Raw genomic sequence first — 17763 nt, forward strand, 5'->3', positions numbered from 1 at the left:
TAGAACAGCTTTTGCAAATGAGCAGATTAAAGGCATCATCAGCAATGCCCTTAAGCACGTGCCCGACCTTTTCAGCTGTCATGTCGCGATCGGCTTGACGACAAAGTGCCAGCACGTCTTGGATGTACGTCATAAGTCTTGTATGGGTGTCAGAAGCCCACAGAACCTACTGCAAGACTTTCAGAAATATCTTATGCTGCTTTTTACAGTAAAACACATCAACTTAAGTTAATAAATCATGCGTCACGCAAGTTTCGGGGCCTATATTGCTGCCCTCATACCGCCAACACTGGGGAGACGTCGCTCGAAGTCATCGCTCGCATGGGGTACAGCCCTGGGAGTGTTAGCCAGCGCCCCCACTCGCATACCTTGGTGGTGAATGTAGAACATCCTTCCTGCCACAGGCGTTACGAGAACGTGATCTTTTTGGGTGAAGGCAACCGTTCAGTTGCTCAAAGTTAAAACCTCAATTGGTAGAGCATCGCACTCGAAATGCGAAGCTTGTGGGATCATTTCCCACCTGCGAGTTGTTTCTTCATCCACTTTAGTTTCCATTAATTTATCGTTGCTTTATTTCATTTATTGAGCACAAGTAAATTCCTCTATGTTGTCCTTGGTGTCAGTGTTTGTTGGCTTTTTTATGATATGACTAATAAAAATCCAGCCCCTCGGTTAACCCTCTTTCTTCTCGTTTATTACATAACGAGGGTCTCGAATCCGGCAACATTGATGCCTTCAAGTAGCATGTGTGGGTTTATTGACTGGTTGCCTTCACCCAAAAAGATCACATTCTCGTGACACCTGCAGCAGAAATGTTCTACATCTGCCGCCAAGGTGTGCGAGTGGGGGTGCTGGCTAACACTCCCAGGGTTCTACTAGAAAACACAAATACCCAAGAAAGTGGACGGGGAAACGGCGCCGTGGTAGCTCAATTGATAGAGCATCGCACTCGAAATGCGAAGGTTGTGGGATCGTTCCCCACCTGCTGCGAGTTATTTTTTCATCCACTTTCGTTTCCAAAAATTTATCGTTGCTTTATTTAATTTATGAAGCACAAGTAAATTCTTCTGTGTTGTCCTTGGTGTCAGTGTTTGTTGGCTTCTTATGATAAGCCTGTACCCATGTGCATTATGTTCTTCAGCACGGAGCTTAGGCAAGGGATCCTCTCAAATGTTGATGAGAATGTCAGTAATGGCCTATATTCACAGAAAATGTTTCACTGCATTTGCTTAGCTAGACACCAACCTTTCATTGTGGTAGTCGCCATCTTGTCAGTTTTCGGCCTGACCATCAAATGTGATCCCCAGGTGGTCCGAATTTTCGTCCCCACTACAGCATGCCTAAATCGTATGATGGTTTTGGCATGTAAAACCCCACATTTAATTTTAATTTTAAGATTGGGTGAGTTGGTAATATTGCCTCTTGCATGTGTTCACAGTGCAAACATATTTAGCAAATGGAACAGGCCAACCTAGACAAAGGTTTTATAGACGTGTATGCATGTATGTGTCATTAAATGTTGTCATTTGTACATGGCACTGTGTGTTGCTGCTACCAATGCAGAGCCCGCCATGCAAGCGCCCTGCCTCCAGATCGCCTGCAGTCCGGAAGCTGGCATCACCCAAGGTGGGTTTCTATACACTGTGGAGGTTATGACTACAATAACAACAAGGCTGTTGACATAACTGGTCTATCATGAGGCCATTTTTACTTTGGCTGGCCAATTGCAAACATACGCGAAACAAGTTTTACTAATACACTAAATTCTCGTTAATTCGTATTTCACGGGATTAAAAAAAAAAAGATGCCTGAAATAATTCAATGTCGAATTATCAAGGGTATCAAAAAAGAATAAACAAGTGATTACTATGTTAACACTCTTTTATTTACTGAAATAATCAGCATATCCAATTTCTATATTTCACAAAAGCAGCGCGGAAGCTGCAGTTCTTGTCATCTCGTGACTAATTACAGGGTGTCTACCAACCGGGAAAGCTGGTAATTCTCAGGGATTTTGAATAGTCTTTAAATACTCAGGGAGAACTCACGGAATTTCTTCTTCTAACAGGGAAAATCAGCTGTTAATTTATTGAAAGGGAACAAAGGTTGCACTAATGCTCGGTTGAGTACAGAGTAATCTAAACGAATCTTTTGAATCATTGTGTCGAAACAGATCATCGTGTCGTCAACTGGAGGAGCTTGCAGTGTACAGTCGACGCTTTATTTTTGGCTTCATGGCACCACCACGTACCCCATAGAGTTGCAATATATAAGAACGTCTGAAATTGCGCACGTCAGAACCCTTTGCCGTCCGATTTTCCAGACTTTTTGTCGTGACTGCAGGTACAAAACGGCATTAATCAAAGCCACCACTGCCGTCAGTTGATTATCTCGCCTCTTCGAACCGGCGCTCTCGCAGGCAGATTCACTGGCAACTGTAGCCAACACCGTGGCAGTGCAAGGCATAGCTGCTTCGACGTTCGCTGTTAACTTCTAGCTGTGCTGTGTCGTGTTTTTCGTTAAATCAGTTCGCTGCTGTCAGCAACTAGAACAGAAAGGTTTCATTATGCAAGAAAAGGTGAGGCGTGCAGGCAGGTCACAAGAGAAGAGAAGTGGACAACACGAATGCCGACTATGCATTGAAGGGAGCCCTAAGGCGAAAAGAAAGAAAGACGACACAAGACTCATCTGCGCAAGCTCTGGAATGGCATCATCATCATCATCATCATCATCATCATCATCAGCCTGGTTATGCCCACTGCAAGGCAAAGGCCTCTCCCATACTTACTTTTCCAACTACCCCGGTCATGTACTAATTGTGGAGACAAGGCAGTGGGGGAATATGGCATAGACACTAGGAATAGCAGGGGAGAGTTATTAGTAGACTTTGCAGAACAGAATAATATGCGGATAATGAATACCTTCTTCCGCAAGTGGTATAGCCGAAAGTGGACGTGGAGGAGCCCGAATGACAAGACTAGAAATGAAATAGACTTTATACTCTACGCTAACCTTCGCATCATACAAGATGTAGATGTGCTCGGCAAGGTGCGCTGCAGTGACCATAGGATGGTAAGAACTTGAATTAGCCTAGACTTGAGAAAGGAACGGAAGAAACTGGTACATAAGAAGCCGATCAATGAGTTAGCAGTAAGAGGGAAAATAGAGGAATTCTGGATCAAGCTATGGAATAGGTATTCTGCTTTAATTCAGGTAGAGGACCTTAGTGTTGAAACAATGAACGACAATCTTGTGGGCATCATTAAGGAGTGTGCAATACAAGTCGGTGGTAACTCCATTTGACAGGATACCAGTAAGCTATTGCAGGAGACGAAAGATCTGATAAAGAAACGCCGATGTATGAAAGCCTCTAACCCTACAACTAAAATAGAACTGGCAGAACTTTCGAAGTTAACCGACAAGCGTAAGGCAGCTGACATAAGGAACTATAATATGGATAGAATTCAACATGCTCTCAGGAACGGAGGAAGCCTAAAAGCAGTGAAGAAAAGACGAGGAATTGGCAAGAATCAGATGCATGCGTTAAGAGACAAAGCCGGCAATATCTTGACTACTATGGATGAGATAGTTGAAGTGGCTGAGGAGTTCTATAGAGATTTATACAGTACCAGTGGCACCCACGACGATAGAGGAAGAGGGAATAGTCTAGAGGAATTTGAAATCCCACAAGTAACGTCGGAAGAAGTAAAGAAAGCTTTTGGAGCTATGCAAAGGGGGAAGGCAGCTGGGGTGGATCAGGTAACAGCAGATTTGTTGAAGGATGGTGGTGAGATTGTTCTAGAAAAACTGGCCACCCTGTATACGCAATGCCTCATGACCGCGAGCGTACCGGAATCTTGGAAAAACACTAACATAATCTTAATCCATAAAAAAGGGGACGCCAAAGATTTGAAAAATTATAGACCCATCAGCTTACTGTCCTTTGCCTACAAAGTATTTACTAAGGTAATCGCAAATAGAATCAGGAACACCTTAGACTTCTGTCAACCAAAGGACCAGGCAGGATTCCATAAAGGCTACTCAACAATAGACCATATTCACACAATGAATCAGGGGATAGAGAAATGTGCGAAATATAACCAACCCTTATATATAGCTTTCATTGATTTCGAGAAAGCGTTTGATTCAGTCGAAACCTCAGCAGTCATGGAGCAGCTCCACAGCTACCGTAGTCCTCCATAAAGAAAGCAACAAAATCCCAATAAGGAAAGGCATCAGGCAGGGAGATACGATCTCTCCAATGCTATTCACAGCGTGTTTACAGGAGGTATTCAGAGGCCTGGATTGGGAAGAATTGGGGATAAGAGTTAATGGGGAATACCGTAGTAACTTGAGATTCGCTGATGATATTGCCTTGCTTAGTAACTCAGGGGACCAACTGCAATGCATGCTCACTGACCTGGAGAGGCAAAGCCGATGGGTGGGTCTAAAAATTAATCTGCAGAAAACTAAAGTAATGTTTAACAGTCTCGGAAGAGAACAGCAGTTTACAATAGGTAGTGAGACACTGGAAGTGGTAAAGTGGTAAAGGAATACATCTACTTAGGACAGGTAGTGACTGCGGATCTGGATCATGACACTGAAATAATTAGAATAAGAATGGGCTGTGGTGCGTTGTGCAGGCATTCTCAGATCATGAACAGCAGGTTGCCATTATCCCTCAAGAGAAAAGTGTATAACAGCTGTGTCTTACCAGTACTCATGTACGGGGCAGAAACCTGGAGGCTTACGAAAAGGGTTCTACTTAAATTGAGGACGTCGCAACGAGCTATGGAAAGAAGAATGATAGGTGTAACGTTAAGGGATAAGCGAAGAGCAGATTGGGTGAGGGAGCAAACACCAGGTAATGATATCTTAGTGGAAATAAAGATAAAGAAATGGGCATGGGCAGGACACGTAATGAGGAGGGAAGATAACCGATGGGCATTAAGAGTTACGGAATGGATTCCAAGGGAAGGGAAGCATAGGAGAGGGCGGTAGAAAGTTAGGTGGGCGGATGAGATTAATAAGTTTGTAGGGACAACATGGCCACAAATAGTACATGACCGCTGTAGTTGGAGAAGTATGGGAGAGGCCTTTGCCCTGCAGTGGGCGTAACCAGGCTGATGATTATGATGATGCTCAAAAAACAAGTTGGAGGTGTCCCTCATCCAAACCAAGATAAAACTCTTTAAGGAAGTAAAACGCAACACTGAGGCATTGTGCACAGGTTGAGAGTATGTCAGCTGAGGTTGACTCATCCGCTGTTGCGAGAGAATCTGACTTTGACAAAGTTCGGGCCTCATACCAATGAGCTTGCTGTAAGTTTAGAATAATTGCTCATATTTGAAAATGTTTGCTTCTTTACGCGTCTCTTTTATTCGCAGTTGAGGATATTCGACTGGATTTGCTGTGGGTTTTACCATTTTTTGAAGATATTTTATTCGCCGTGCATTTTTCTAACCCCTCCCTTCTGTTTGCTTTTGGAGTAAAATAAACGCTACTCCTTACTATTCAAACTGGATTAAGTCTTCTTTTTTATTTTTTAATATGCTTGCTAGAGAGTGATAGCATCGGGCTACATGGCGTCAGCCCATCTTGACATAAAACAAAGTTCTGGGTAGCTCAGGGAATTTTGCAATGGCGCTCATGGAAAACCTGGAAAACTCACGGAACTTGTAAGTGGCAACTTGGTAGGCACCCTGAATTAGTGCTCGTAGCAGAGAAGGCTTTGCGACTTCATTTGCAGGGCGGCCACTATGCCTGTCTTCATCTGAAGCACGCTTTTCACTATCACGTTGTGGGGATGCGCGACCCTCGCGCCTCCCCTGATGTTTTCCCGCATAGCGCATCCCCTGATATGCTGTTTTTCCCGCACGGCTCGCGTGGCCTGGCGCCCGCGGCGCTCGGAGTGGTACAGGCGCGGTGTGAGAGATGGCGCCACCGTCGCGGCGGGGTTACTCGGGCGCCGAGGGACAGGCGCTTGCTCTCTTTCCCGGCGGGTCGGCGCGGCGGAGGACGTCTCCCGCGAGCGCGCGGCGACCGATGCATCTGCGAGACCGCCTCGCGTGGCCGCCTTGGAACGCGCCACGATTCGCGTGACTATACACGCGAACGACCAGGCGTTGGGATCCAGCATGGAGCGAACATATTCGCTCGCGAGGACGCGGTGAGTCGGACTTCTAGATTTGTCGCGCGCCTATCGGCATGTTTTGGGGATATGAACTCGGCTAGCAGGCATTGATCCATGAAAGGTGCAATAAATGCCCTTGTGACTGTTTGCACTACTGTGTGTTGTCGTTCCTTTGTCCCAAGAGTACGGAGGAGAACCACCCGTATCTCCCACATCTGGCTGCCCAACGTGGGGCCTCTTGGGGCATCGGACGATAGAGTTAACAGTTTTGCTTCGTTCGAGACCTTTGTTTGAACCGAAGCGTAGGCCTAGCGTGGATTTTGATCGCTAGCGTCGGCGGCGTGCTTTCTTGAGCGAGGCGACGGTGGCGGTAGTGTGTTTGGACTTGTCAACATGCTAAGCCTTTTCGCAAGTGTTTTTTTTTTAATGACATTCGTCAGTACGAGAGCCACGTGGTCTGCATCCTGGGAGAGCGAGGCTGAGTGCCCGCGGAGCAGTGGCAAGCCTGAAGCGAGTGAGTAGGGAAGCCTCGTGGGTGGTCCGAATTTCTTATGTAAATAGCTTCTTCTATCTCTTTGACTCGGATGAAGTCGCGGCTCAGGGAGCCGGGTGGCCGCGGGCCACGGGTGCCACGACGGGCTGACTGGTATTGCGGCCTGGCACCGGGCGCTCCGACACCGTCTGGGACGGTGGGCGCCGTCAACTCGGATGCTGTGTGCACCGAGCGGAGTAGGACCACCTCACAGAGCTAACGTCTCCTCGCGGCTGCCTGTTTTGCGCCCATTTTGGGTGTTGTTTTTGGATGCCGGTTGTTGTCAGAGTAGCGACGCTTTAGGCCTAAGGCTTTACGAAGCTGCCTGTCGCACGTGGAGGGACACAACCTGGTGGACCGTGGCGTTGAGGCGTTGCAATTTGCTCCCCTCATTCTATTTAGCCTCGCACGAATTGAAATTACTCGTTCGACTCAAGAAAGCGAGCTTCGTTCACGTAAACTTAGCATCTGAGTAGCTGCCCGATCTTTTACTAGCCGAGTTGAACATCGTACCACGTGGGCGATGCGCATGCAGAATTCCTCTCCCTTGCACTACTGTAGTGTTTGCCGAGTGTGTCGAGTCTACGCAGCGTCATTGGAGTCACCCCGGGCGATGGTGATGCTGTGGCCAGTTCGGCGCAGCGACTTCGGCGGCCTCCTGCATCCAGCTCACAACCCTCGGCGGCGGACAAAGGAGCCAGCGGTCACCGACAGCTACGGCGGCTCTTGCCAGCAGGGCGCGTCGGCGCGAGCGACGCTTGCTCGTACCGACTACTGCGTCGTCGTCTCCGGAGTCCTGGCCTGGGATCGTGCCGTCGAGTCGCAAAGCTGCTGCGGTGACCGGCGGACGCCAGCGGTGTACCCCAAGGACAGTCGGCTCCATGTTATGGACAGCGTGTGGACATTTCCCCGGCGCGGCCACTGTTGCATGTACCACCTTGTTCGCGAAGCACGTGCTGATGTTAGACCGTGTCACATGTTTCGCCGGAATAAGAAGTGATTTAAGGTTGCGGGGATGTGGGGATGCGCGACCCTCGCGCCTCCCCTGATGTTTTCCCGCATAGCGCATCCCCTGATATGCTGTTTTTCCCGCACGGCTCGCGTGGCCTGGCGCCCGCGGCGCTCGGAGTGGTACAGGCGCGGTGTGAGAGATGGCGCCACCGTCGCGGCGGGGTTACTCGGGCGCCGAGGGACAGGCGCTTGCTCTCTTTCCCGGCGGGTCGGCGCGGCGGAGGACGTCTCCCGCGAGCGCGCGGCGACCGATGCATCTGCGAGACCGCCTCGCGTGGCCGCCTTGGAACGCGCCACGATTCGCGTGACTATACACGCGAACGACCAGGCGTTGGGATCCAGCATGGAGCGAACATATTCGCTCGCGAGGACGCGGTGAGTCGGACTTCTAGATTTGTCGCGCGCCTATCGGCATGTTTTGGGGATATGAACTCGGCTAGCAGGCATTGATCCATGAAAGGTGCAATAAATGCCCTTGTGACTGTTTGCACTACTGTGTGTTGTCGTTCCTTTGTCCCAAGAGTACGGAGGAGAACCACCCGTATCTCCCACAACGTGCACATTCCTATTAGTTTTTAGGCAGTGAGTTGGTCGCCAAAAGATCACCCTTCCAGCATGATGTAGCCAGTGCTCTTCATGCTTGACAGCCTTGAACTGAGTGACAACAAAAGTACTGATTTGCTGTACCTGCTGCGGACGAAACAGCGGCCACTATTGATGTGTTCATGGATGGAAACTATGCAGTCTTGGAGGCATGTGGCTGATGCATGCACCAAGTCAAAACAAAAATATCGTTTGCTGCAACTGCTGCAGACGAAACTGTGGTTACTATCAATTCGACCATGAATGGAAACTACACACTTCTGAAGGCATATGGCCAATGTGCATACTGAGTCAAAACAAAACGACTGTTTGCAACAACCACTGCAGACGAAACTGTGGTGGCTATTGACGCGATCATAAATGCCTACTACGCCCTTCTGAAGGAACACAGGCGATGCGTACACAGAGTCAAACCAAAACAACTGTTTGCAACAACCACTGTGGACGTAACTGTGGTGGCTATCGACGCCATCATAGATGGCGACTATGCAGTTATGAAGGCACGTGGCCAACGTGGTGTTATGCATGTTGGCAAATACAAGAATAATAGCTTTAAAGGCCCAAATAGGCAGGAAGCGTTCCAGTGTTGCTGTCATCTCATTCACATACGTCTGTGGCGATATGGACTTTCCACTTCGTTTGTATTGGATGCTGTCGCCGTTTTTGCTCTCTTGCGTCGCACAATTGTGGTGCTCGCTGAGTGTCAAGAGGTGTTCGAATTAACTGATGTGCGGCCATATACATCCGAATTAACGAAAGTTAGATTGCATTAAATAATGCATTCACCTGCCGGTACCAGAAGACTAATATGGATGATCCAATTTTCCAAATTATTGAGGGTCAAATTAACAAGGCTTTACTGTACTATTTGCAGTACTGAGTGAAAGTCTGGCATTGCAGCGGGGATTTGGTGATCCGGTGCTAGCAGTAATTGCACAAAGCAAGCACTACCTACTTACACGTTTAAATGCCTCGTGCCCATTGATGAAGTAACTATCAACTTGTGCGTGATGGCTCAACTGTGTAACAATATGTGTAGCAGTATGACATTGATTTATTGAACTCTGCACTGTAATTTAGGCCTCATTCATAACTGATTCTACTTTTCACTGAATGATAATTTCCTCTATGCTTTTTTCTATTGCACGTTGGCTTGATATGGTTAATAAAAAGAAATCAAACCCCTCAGTTCCTCTAGTTGATTGGTACATTCCAAATGTAATTTATAAATTTCATTAAATTTTGCACTTGGTCAAAAGTCTCTGCCCTCATATAGGTCACCAGCAATAAACATATAAAGTTGCTTGCCAGTGCTTGCGTGTGGTCTCTGCTGTTGTTCTCTTCCCAGCAGTAGGTGCAGTAAATGTTTGGCTAGATTTGTTAAAAATTGATTCCTTCACTGTATAGCAGTTCACCCAGTAATTTACAGCAAGAAGCCTTAAATCTTTGAGCGCGCAACAGCTTATGCCGTAAAACACAATTTCACAGCCCCACCGGTTCACAAATTGGGTATTTTGGGCACATTTACGGCTACTACACTTTGCGATTTTTGGCTTGTGCCATATGGCTCATGTGGGCTGCAATAGCTCCTTTGGGTTTCTTTGCCACTTTCTTTTACTCTTATGCAAACAGCTTACATGGGCAAAGACGACACTGCTTCTCTGACGAAGCCATCAAATTATGACTCTCTGAGAAGACTGGTATTTATTACAAGCTTGGGCAGCAGAGTAAATTGAATGCGGCAGGTTTTAGGGAGGACAATCGGAAGAACAAGTTCTGAACTTGTTGTTGCATTTAAAGCTGCTGCAAATCATTATTATTCGCTTAAGGAATTGATACTTGGCACTGTACTTACCTAACAAAGAGAAAAATGTGACACAAGCTTTTTATGTCAATCCATGTTTGTTTCCAGCCATGTAATATAGAACCATACTTGCACTGCAGCATGTGTACTCACCCTCACATGCAGTCTTCTGGACCCTAAAACAAATGGACTCAAATCATGTAATTCAGGCTTACCTGAAACTCGCTCAGACCAGCACTCACTTGGACTCGGTGTTAGGTGCAGCTCTGAGCTGGCCTATATTCTTCCGATGGGAAAAGGCATTCATGCAAAATAGACTGCTTTGCATGAGGTTGATGCACTTTCGACTGCACTGTACTTTTGCAGGCCAAGCCTGCTGCTGTGGGGGTGGCAACTAGTGGGACCTGGGCACACCTCTCATACGACTTCCTTAAGGAGGGCAAGCGCAGGTAAGACTTTGTGGGCCTAAAGCCTAAGGACATCTTGCGAACAGTGTTGCTATTTTAACGATTTTGTTATTACCATATTTTCCTGTGTATAAGTTGTGGTGTATTTCTGAATTTTTCGCCGGTGTGTCTTGTAGAACAGTGCAACTTATTTACATTTCTTTTTCTTGGAAAAAAAAAAAACTGCCATCAAAATCGAGTTGGATGCTATGGCCATGTGAAGCACGCTGGGTTGACCTCTTCTGGCAGTTGCTACGGGTCGCGTGCACGCTATAGAGGTACTGGATTCTTCCCGTGATTGAGTTGCCGAGTGCCGTGTGAGAACGATGGACAACAACGTAAGTGGCAGCAGGCTGACTGCAAATTGATCTACTCCAAAGTCGTTACACCTGCAGATAGCTTTCAAGATACGGTGCGTGGAGCTGCACAAACTATGCAGTTGCTACCAGAGTACAAGCCTTCCCTCCTGTGCTGCTTTCACACATTCCTGCCTTGTGTGAGATTCAGCTCATTCAATGCTTGTGCATGCAGCATATATTCCACGGACGTATTTTCTCCTGCGTTTTCTAGATTAGGCAAAGGTAAGTGGCTCAAGGTGTTTAGCTCATTAGTGTTTAGCTGTCCCTTCCGATACTCCAATTCATAGTGATATGCTGACAAGAATAACGCTCAGCATGGAATCCTGGCTGCGGCCATTTGCAGAATAGGCTTATCCTGGTGAAAAAGCTCGGTGGAAGGCTTGTGATTGGTTACCAGTGTGAGACTGTTGTCAAAAAGATAATCCCAAAACTTGGTCATACCAAAAATTAAGGCAAGTCCTACCTTTTCCAACTGCGAGTAGTTTCTCTATGCTGCCATGAATGTTCTTGACCAGAAACCTTTAATCTTTACTGTAATCTGTAATCTTTACTGTTGATGCGATGAGAGCACTGCGCCTAAACCGTACATCGACGCGTCACATTCAAGCCTAAGTGGCTTACGCGGGTCATAATGAATTAGAAGGCTCGCCTTTTTCATAGCATTCTTTGCTTCTTGAAATTCGCTTTCTTGCGCCCGTTCTCATTTCCAGGCAACTCCCTTCGTCAACAGGGCATACAGTGGTGCTAGCATAGTTGAGAGGTTGGGCAAGAATTAGAGTAATATGTGATCAAACCAAGAAAAGATTTCAACTGGCTCTCTGACGTTTGTGCCGGTGCACCTAGTATGGCACCGAGGTTGTTTTGCAAAGGATGCAGACCGTTTTTGTCAATTTGATGCCCCAGAATAGTCACTTGCTTTTCCGGGAACCTGTATTTGGCTTTGTTCAGCTTCAGGCCATTGTCATGCAGTCGCTGGAACACTTGTCGCAGCACAGTCATATTGTGCTTCTTTTCTGCGACAATAATATCATCCAGGTAGACTTTGACCTCTGGAAGGCCCCGCAGAACAGATTCCGTGTGACTTTGGAACAGAGCTGGTGCTAAAGCGATTCCAGAGGCGAGGCAATTATAGCATTACAGGCCCTTACGGTGTGTTCAGCACTGCTGTCTTTTTAGCATCTGCATCTAGAGGAAGCTGGTTGTATGCATTGCTTAGATCCAGCATACTAAACACTTCACCTCCTGCTAGCGCGGTGAAGATATCGTCTATTTTTGGCAGAGGATACTGTTCTAAGTAAGTCGCTGGGTTCACCGTTAACTTGAAATCCCCACAGAGCCTTATATAGCCGTTGTTTTTTGCCACGAGAACTACCTGTGTTGCCCATTCAGAGACTTTGATGTGGGAAAGCACTCCTTGCACCAGGCGATCAATATCTGATGAAACTTGTGTACGCATTGCATAGGGCACGATTCGGAACTGTAGAAATGAGGTCGAGCGCCTTCGTTGATGTACAGCCTCACAGGCGGACCTTTACAGTAGCCCAGTTTGCTGTCAAACAGCTGCAAAAATTCAAGTAGCGTTCTCACCTGCACGTCCACTTGGACGAAATTTACACTCGTAGCTCTTTGGCATCCAAGGGAGACATACCGGCCTTATAAAATTCCTCTATGATACGCCGACCACAGAGAAGGGGTCCTCGACAGTCCACTACCATTAACGTGCTGCTCACAGTTGTCACCCCAGACTTCACATCCGTAGTTAATTTGCCAATGAGAGGCAGGAGCCAAGGAAATACGATAGCTGCAAGGAAGTGTTTTTCCAGAGCTGGCCACCACCTACGGTGTTTCTTGTATACAATCTCGGGTACGATACTCACCGGCGAGTCAGTGTTGATGATCATGTGCAACTTCTGCCCTCCCCACGTCAAATCTTGTTCGAGAGGCCACAACATGGCTCTGTCAGCCGGGCTGTGGGCTACCAGGGCAAGCATAAATTTTTCTTCGCTCTGGCTTCCACCTTCATCCACGGCGTATGTACCTGACGTCTGGAAACGGGCCCTGTGACACACCCTAGCCAGGTGTCCTTTTCGGCTGCACTGTCGACATTTGGTGCTTCGATGTAGGCACCTGTTTGTATCGTGCGGCCTGTGGCAACGTTCGCATAGAGGGCGACTGCTTTCCACATTGCTGATTGGTGTTCGTGGCTTCCAGCGCCTCTGTGGATGCAGGACGTTAACGGTGCTGCTTCCGTTCCCCATGCTATTCTCCTGCATGTCTTGGACGTCTTCTCGTGCCTTCTCGGAAGCCCTGGTGAACTCTTCAGTATCTCCCATGGTCACCTTGTGACTCTTTAAGAAGGAGCGCTGTGTGTCGTCATCCCGGATACGGCAAACGATGCGGTCTCGTAACATACGGTTCTGCAAGCTACCGAAGTTGTGGCTTTCGGCAAGCCTCCTGAGTTCGGCGATCAAGTCTTGGACACTATTCCCTTTCTTTTGCTTCCGCATAAGTAACATGTAACTGGCTGCAATTTCATTAGCCTGCAGGTTGCAGCAATCTTCCAAACAAGTCACAACATCGTTCTAGCTTAAACTGTTGACTGAGGTAGTCGGATGACGTCCTTGCAGAACATGCGCATTGCTGTCGCTCAGCGAAGATATCGGTAAGGCGCGGCGCCTCGCGGGATCTGTTACTTCATGTCCTTCGAAGTAGGCTTCCAGGCATATGTGGTACGTACCGTATTTACACAATTGTAAGTCGACTCGAATGTCAGTCTACCCCCCATATCGCATGTAACCAGGAAAAAAAAGAGCATACCCAAGGGCGCATTCGATAACGAAAATTTATTGGTAGCTGGCATGGTCCCTGGACTACTCGTCTTCACTTGTGCCATCGTCCTCACTAGTGCTGCCATCGTCATCGCTGCTATGGTCGCACAGCACGTCGTCATCTAGCGAAATTCCACATTTGGCAAACGACTGCACTACGACATCTTGTGGAACAGCAGCCCACGCCGAATGCACCCAACCATACGCAGCCATCAGGGAGGCTCTTTTGACAGGTCCGGTTGGTGCAAGTTCGCAGTCTTCCGCTGCCAGCCACTCGTACTCACGGCAGAGCAGGTGCTTAAAAGGCGAAGATCCGGGCTTGTTTCATGACCATGTCGCACTTCACTGGCAGGGACCGATCACGCATTTCAGCTACGCACGCTGCAAGCTTGGCCTACAGCTCCAGAAAGCGTCCAGACTTCGGCCTGGGGGGAATTGTTTGCTTGCCATCACAGGTGAACATTTTGCTTCGCTGCAGTAGCCACCCTCGCACCACCCATTCAGAAACATCGAACTTGCAGCCCGCTGTGCAGTGATTTGTTTTTTCGGTGTAAAGAATGGCAGCCCTCTTAAACGTTGCTGTGAACGAGCGCCGTATGTTTACTGGGCTTGGAGCACTCATAATGACTGAGGAAGCATAGAAGTAGCACGTAGCCAGCAGTCAAGTCGAATGCGTCAAACTAAGACAGAGAAAGAGAAACACATGATCGGTTAGATGGAGCAGCGGTTCCCGCTGTTCTTAAGCAGAAGGTTATGCCGGAGTAGGATCCCATCCGCATTTCTATTGAAGTGTTGTCCAGACCCCGACTCACGCCAGGAATATGAGTAAAAACAGGGTTTATTCCAGAGACATCTGGTCGGCGTCTTCAGTCGGAGAGCTCATGGATGCACGCGCCATGCTGATGCGTGTGTGCACAGTTCTGCAGTGGCCACAATACGGCAAATAAGTCTGATCAACTGCAGTAATATGACAAATCAACCGTAGAAAGACGTGTATATATCGGAATTGGCTGAGTTTGTTCTCATGAACATGAATGCACCACCTCTGTTGCTCATGGTTTTCAGACACATCCCTACTGCACTGACCTTTCGTGTGTGTCAAGGGGCAGCAATACTATAGTATTTAACCTGGTTACATAATTGCCATTGCTGTGTTAACCACGAGACCACAATCAGATTGCTTAATGTATTTCTCCTTTCACGAGTGCTGAAAACTAAACAACTTGCAGGCGCAATGTTGGCCAAATGTGCTTTTGCCATAATCAGGTGACCTACGTTCCTTTGAACCATGCTTGATTTGTAATCTTAAAATCTGAAGGCAAACAAGATTTCAGCTATCATCATCATCTGATTTTATGTCCACTGCAGGACGAAGGCCTCTCCCTGTGATCTCCAATTACCCCTGTCCTGCGCCAACTGATTTTTTAATTTCGTCGCACCACCTAGTCTTCTGCTGTCCTTTACTGCGCTTCCCTTCTCTTGGTACTCGTTCGGTCACCCTAATTGTCTAACAGTTATCTAATCTGTGCATTACATGACCTGCCCAGCGCCATTTTTTTTCTCTTAGTCTATTAGTATAATGTATACGCGTTTACTCTCAGATTCAAACCACTCTCTTTCAGTCTCTTAAAGTTATGCCTAGCATTCTTGGTTCCATCGCTATCATCATGGACTGCTTATTAAAGTAAAGCAATAGTTCTCTCATTTTGCTGCTAATTTCACTGTTCAATCCTCACTAGCATGTAAGCTAGACAAACCTGAAATATTTTGGTAGATGGGTTATGCCACATACCAAAAACGCCTACATCATGTGATATTCATTTGACAGTTTTAGTGACTTGGAAACAAAATTTATCAAAAATAGTGAATTCTTTGTCTCGATTTGAGCGACAAGCTCTGAAAAAGTTGTAGACACTGTTAGCGAATGTAACTTCCATTTAAAATAATTTGAGAACTTTCCATGCTCTACTGTTGCAATGTGCCTAGATCAAGTTTCAGTCAGTGTTAATTGTCAGTGCACATTGTCCTAGTGCCTTAGCTTATTTTGCTATGGGTGCATCTGGATGTAGGTTAAAGCTGTTAAAGTAGTGAAAAAGAGTGTTCGTTTTCAGCCACAGTGATGCAACTTAGACACGAATTCCAAGACTTCCTCAATGCATTGTTTCATTTCCTGGTTTCTTCCATGTGTAACGAAGGCCTAATTCAGAGTCCATAACTTAAACTTCACCATGCATATTAACTGCCTACAGAGCAATCATTTGTTCCATGTAATTATGTGTAGCAGACTCTGATCAGTTCTTTCTTGTTCTCAATTTTTTTCTGATGGTACAGTCTGAACATAGTTTGTTTATCTGACAAATCTTGTTTACTTTAATGGAGACATAAGTATAATCCTTCAGCAATTCAGCGCCTGATAATATCATTGAAACCTTTGTGTGGCATACTTTGTCATTTTGTCACAGCTCAAAGGCTGCAGAAGACTGCAGTCAAGGTTGATTGGATGAAGCTAGCTTCTTTGTAGTGGTGGGCCATCAAAACCAGAAGCAAAGATAGCCATACCTCCCGATTTCAGAATCTGTCCCAGGTGTCAAATGATGTGGTACTTGACAATGAAAAGGTCTCTCCCCTTTATTGTTGGTGCCAACCGCTAACGACTCGTGCAGCGCCAATGATGGCTATGCACGGAGCGGTGATCGAGTCACGTGATGGTGCGGTATGCATTTTTGTCTGTTGCACATATTGGCCTTAAGATAACCCACAAGACTGACCTGCCATAAACATGGGAAAAACCTGCATTTTGGAGGAAAACGGTAAAGCTAAACTTTCTATGCTCTAAGCCAGTAGCGCAGCCAGGATTCCTTCTTTATTTATGGGCACGAGGGGAGCATGCACTTAACCCAGGGAGAGAGGTGGGGCAGGTATCTTTGGTACAACAGAATTTCAGGAAAGGCAAGCAGTGCATGGGCCCGGTGCGCCCTTGCCCTCTTGCCCTTGGCTATACCCCTGCATAAGACGGGTCCACTATTAACCTGAAAACCTCTTCGGTATTCAGTACAACATCACGTCTCTACTCCTTCAGCTTCAGAAAATAAAAAGCACTTGGTTCTATAGACAGCGTGCGCAGCAATCCTGTGGGCGCTGCCCTGTTTTATCACAGGGTGACATATCCGTTGCTTTCCTTAGCTGCCTCCATGTATACAGTGGATGTGCATTACGCCGGTGTGGCTCAGCAAACCTCTTTTTCGATGGATATCGTAGATGTTGGCTAGGGGGACGACGCGAAGCTTTGGCCACGGTTTCAAAGGACATGCAAGCGCTTTTGCATCTCTACATCTTGTCCCAATAGGGTGAGCAGTGTCTACAGGTTTGTAAAAGGAGGGTGCTAGAAATTTATGCCAAGCTGTCGAGACTTTCTTCTTCTGAGTTAAATCAGGATCACTGTCTTTTACTCTTCGTTCTTCATTTGTCAATCACGTTGAAGCAGCGGCTTGTCATGTTTGTGACTCAGCAATGTTCCTGGGTGCATTCACCATGCGATTGTTTATTTCCTACCTAATTTCTCGTGGGTGTGCTCAGTTGCGGTACATTTGTTCTTGCTGCAAACCTTTTTTGGAATGCAGATGTTCTACACTTTGTAATAGCTTGTGGCCAACAAGTGTTATCGCTACGCTGAAACCCACATATACCGAACTTGCAAAAAGAAAAAAAAAAAAAAAAAAGAAAAGGAAAAGGAATTAGTGTAATTTGATATATAGTGTAATTCCAATGCAGTCGCCGACGGATTTTTCGGACTCCAAAAATTTGGACATGCTCGATTATTCAGTCTGCTTCGCGGCACCACCATTCTCCCCATAGACCATAATGTATAACAACTGCCGAAAGTTCAGACACCTTGCAACCGCTCGTCTGATTTTTCAGACACTCCTTGAGCCAACTCGATCGAGAGCAATGATACACCAACTCTGACTGGTGCTACAATGTACTAGAATAGGGCAGTGTGTTCAGGAAGCGCTCGCCACTGAGGTGCTTCATGTAGATAGCACGAGA

General features: G+C 46.8%; 1 protein-coding gene across 1 annotated transcript in view; it reads left to right on the top strand.

Moving 5' to 3' along the window:
- LOC126538462 (DNA mismatch repair protein Msh6-like) overlaps positions 1 to 17763 on the top strand; it is a 463753-nt gene that overhangs the window by 95090 nt on the left and 350900 nt on the right. Inside the window, exons 6-7 of the mRNA XM_050185304.3 lie at positions 1564 to 1626; positions 10450 to 10532. Coding sequence (XP_050041261.2) covers positions 1564 to 1626; positions 10450 to 10532 — 146 coding nt within the window. The remainder of the gene's footprint in view (positions 1 to 1563; positions 1627 to 10449; positions 10533 to 17763) is intronic.

This window comes from Dermacentor andersoni, chromosome 4, assembly GCF_023375885.2.
Source record: "Dermacentor andersoni chromosome 4, qqDerAnde1_hic_scaffold, whole genome shotgun sequence".
In the NCBI taxonomy this organism is placed as follows: domain Eukaryota; kingdom Metazoa; phylum Arthropoda; class Arachnida; order Ixodida; family Ixodidae; genus Dermacentor; species Dermacentor andersoni.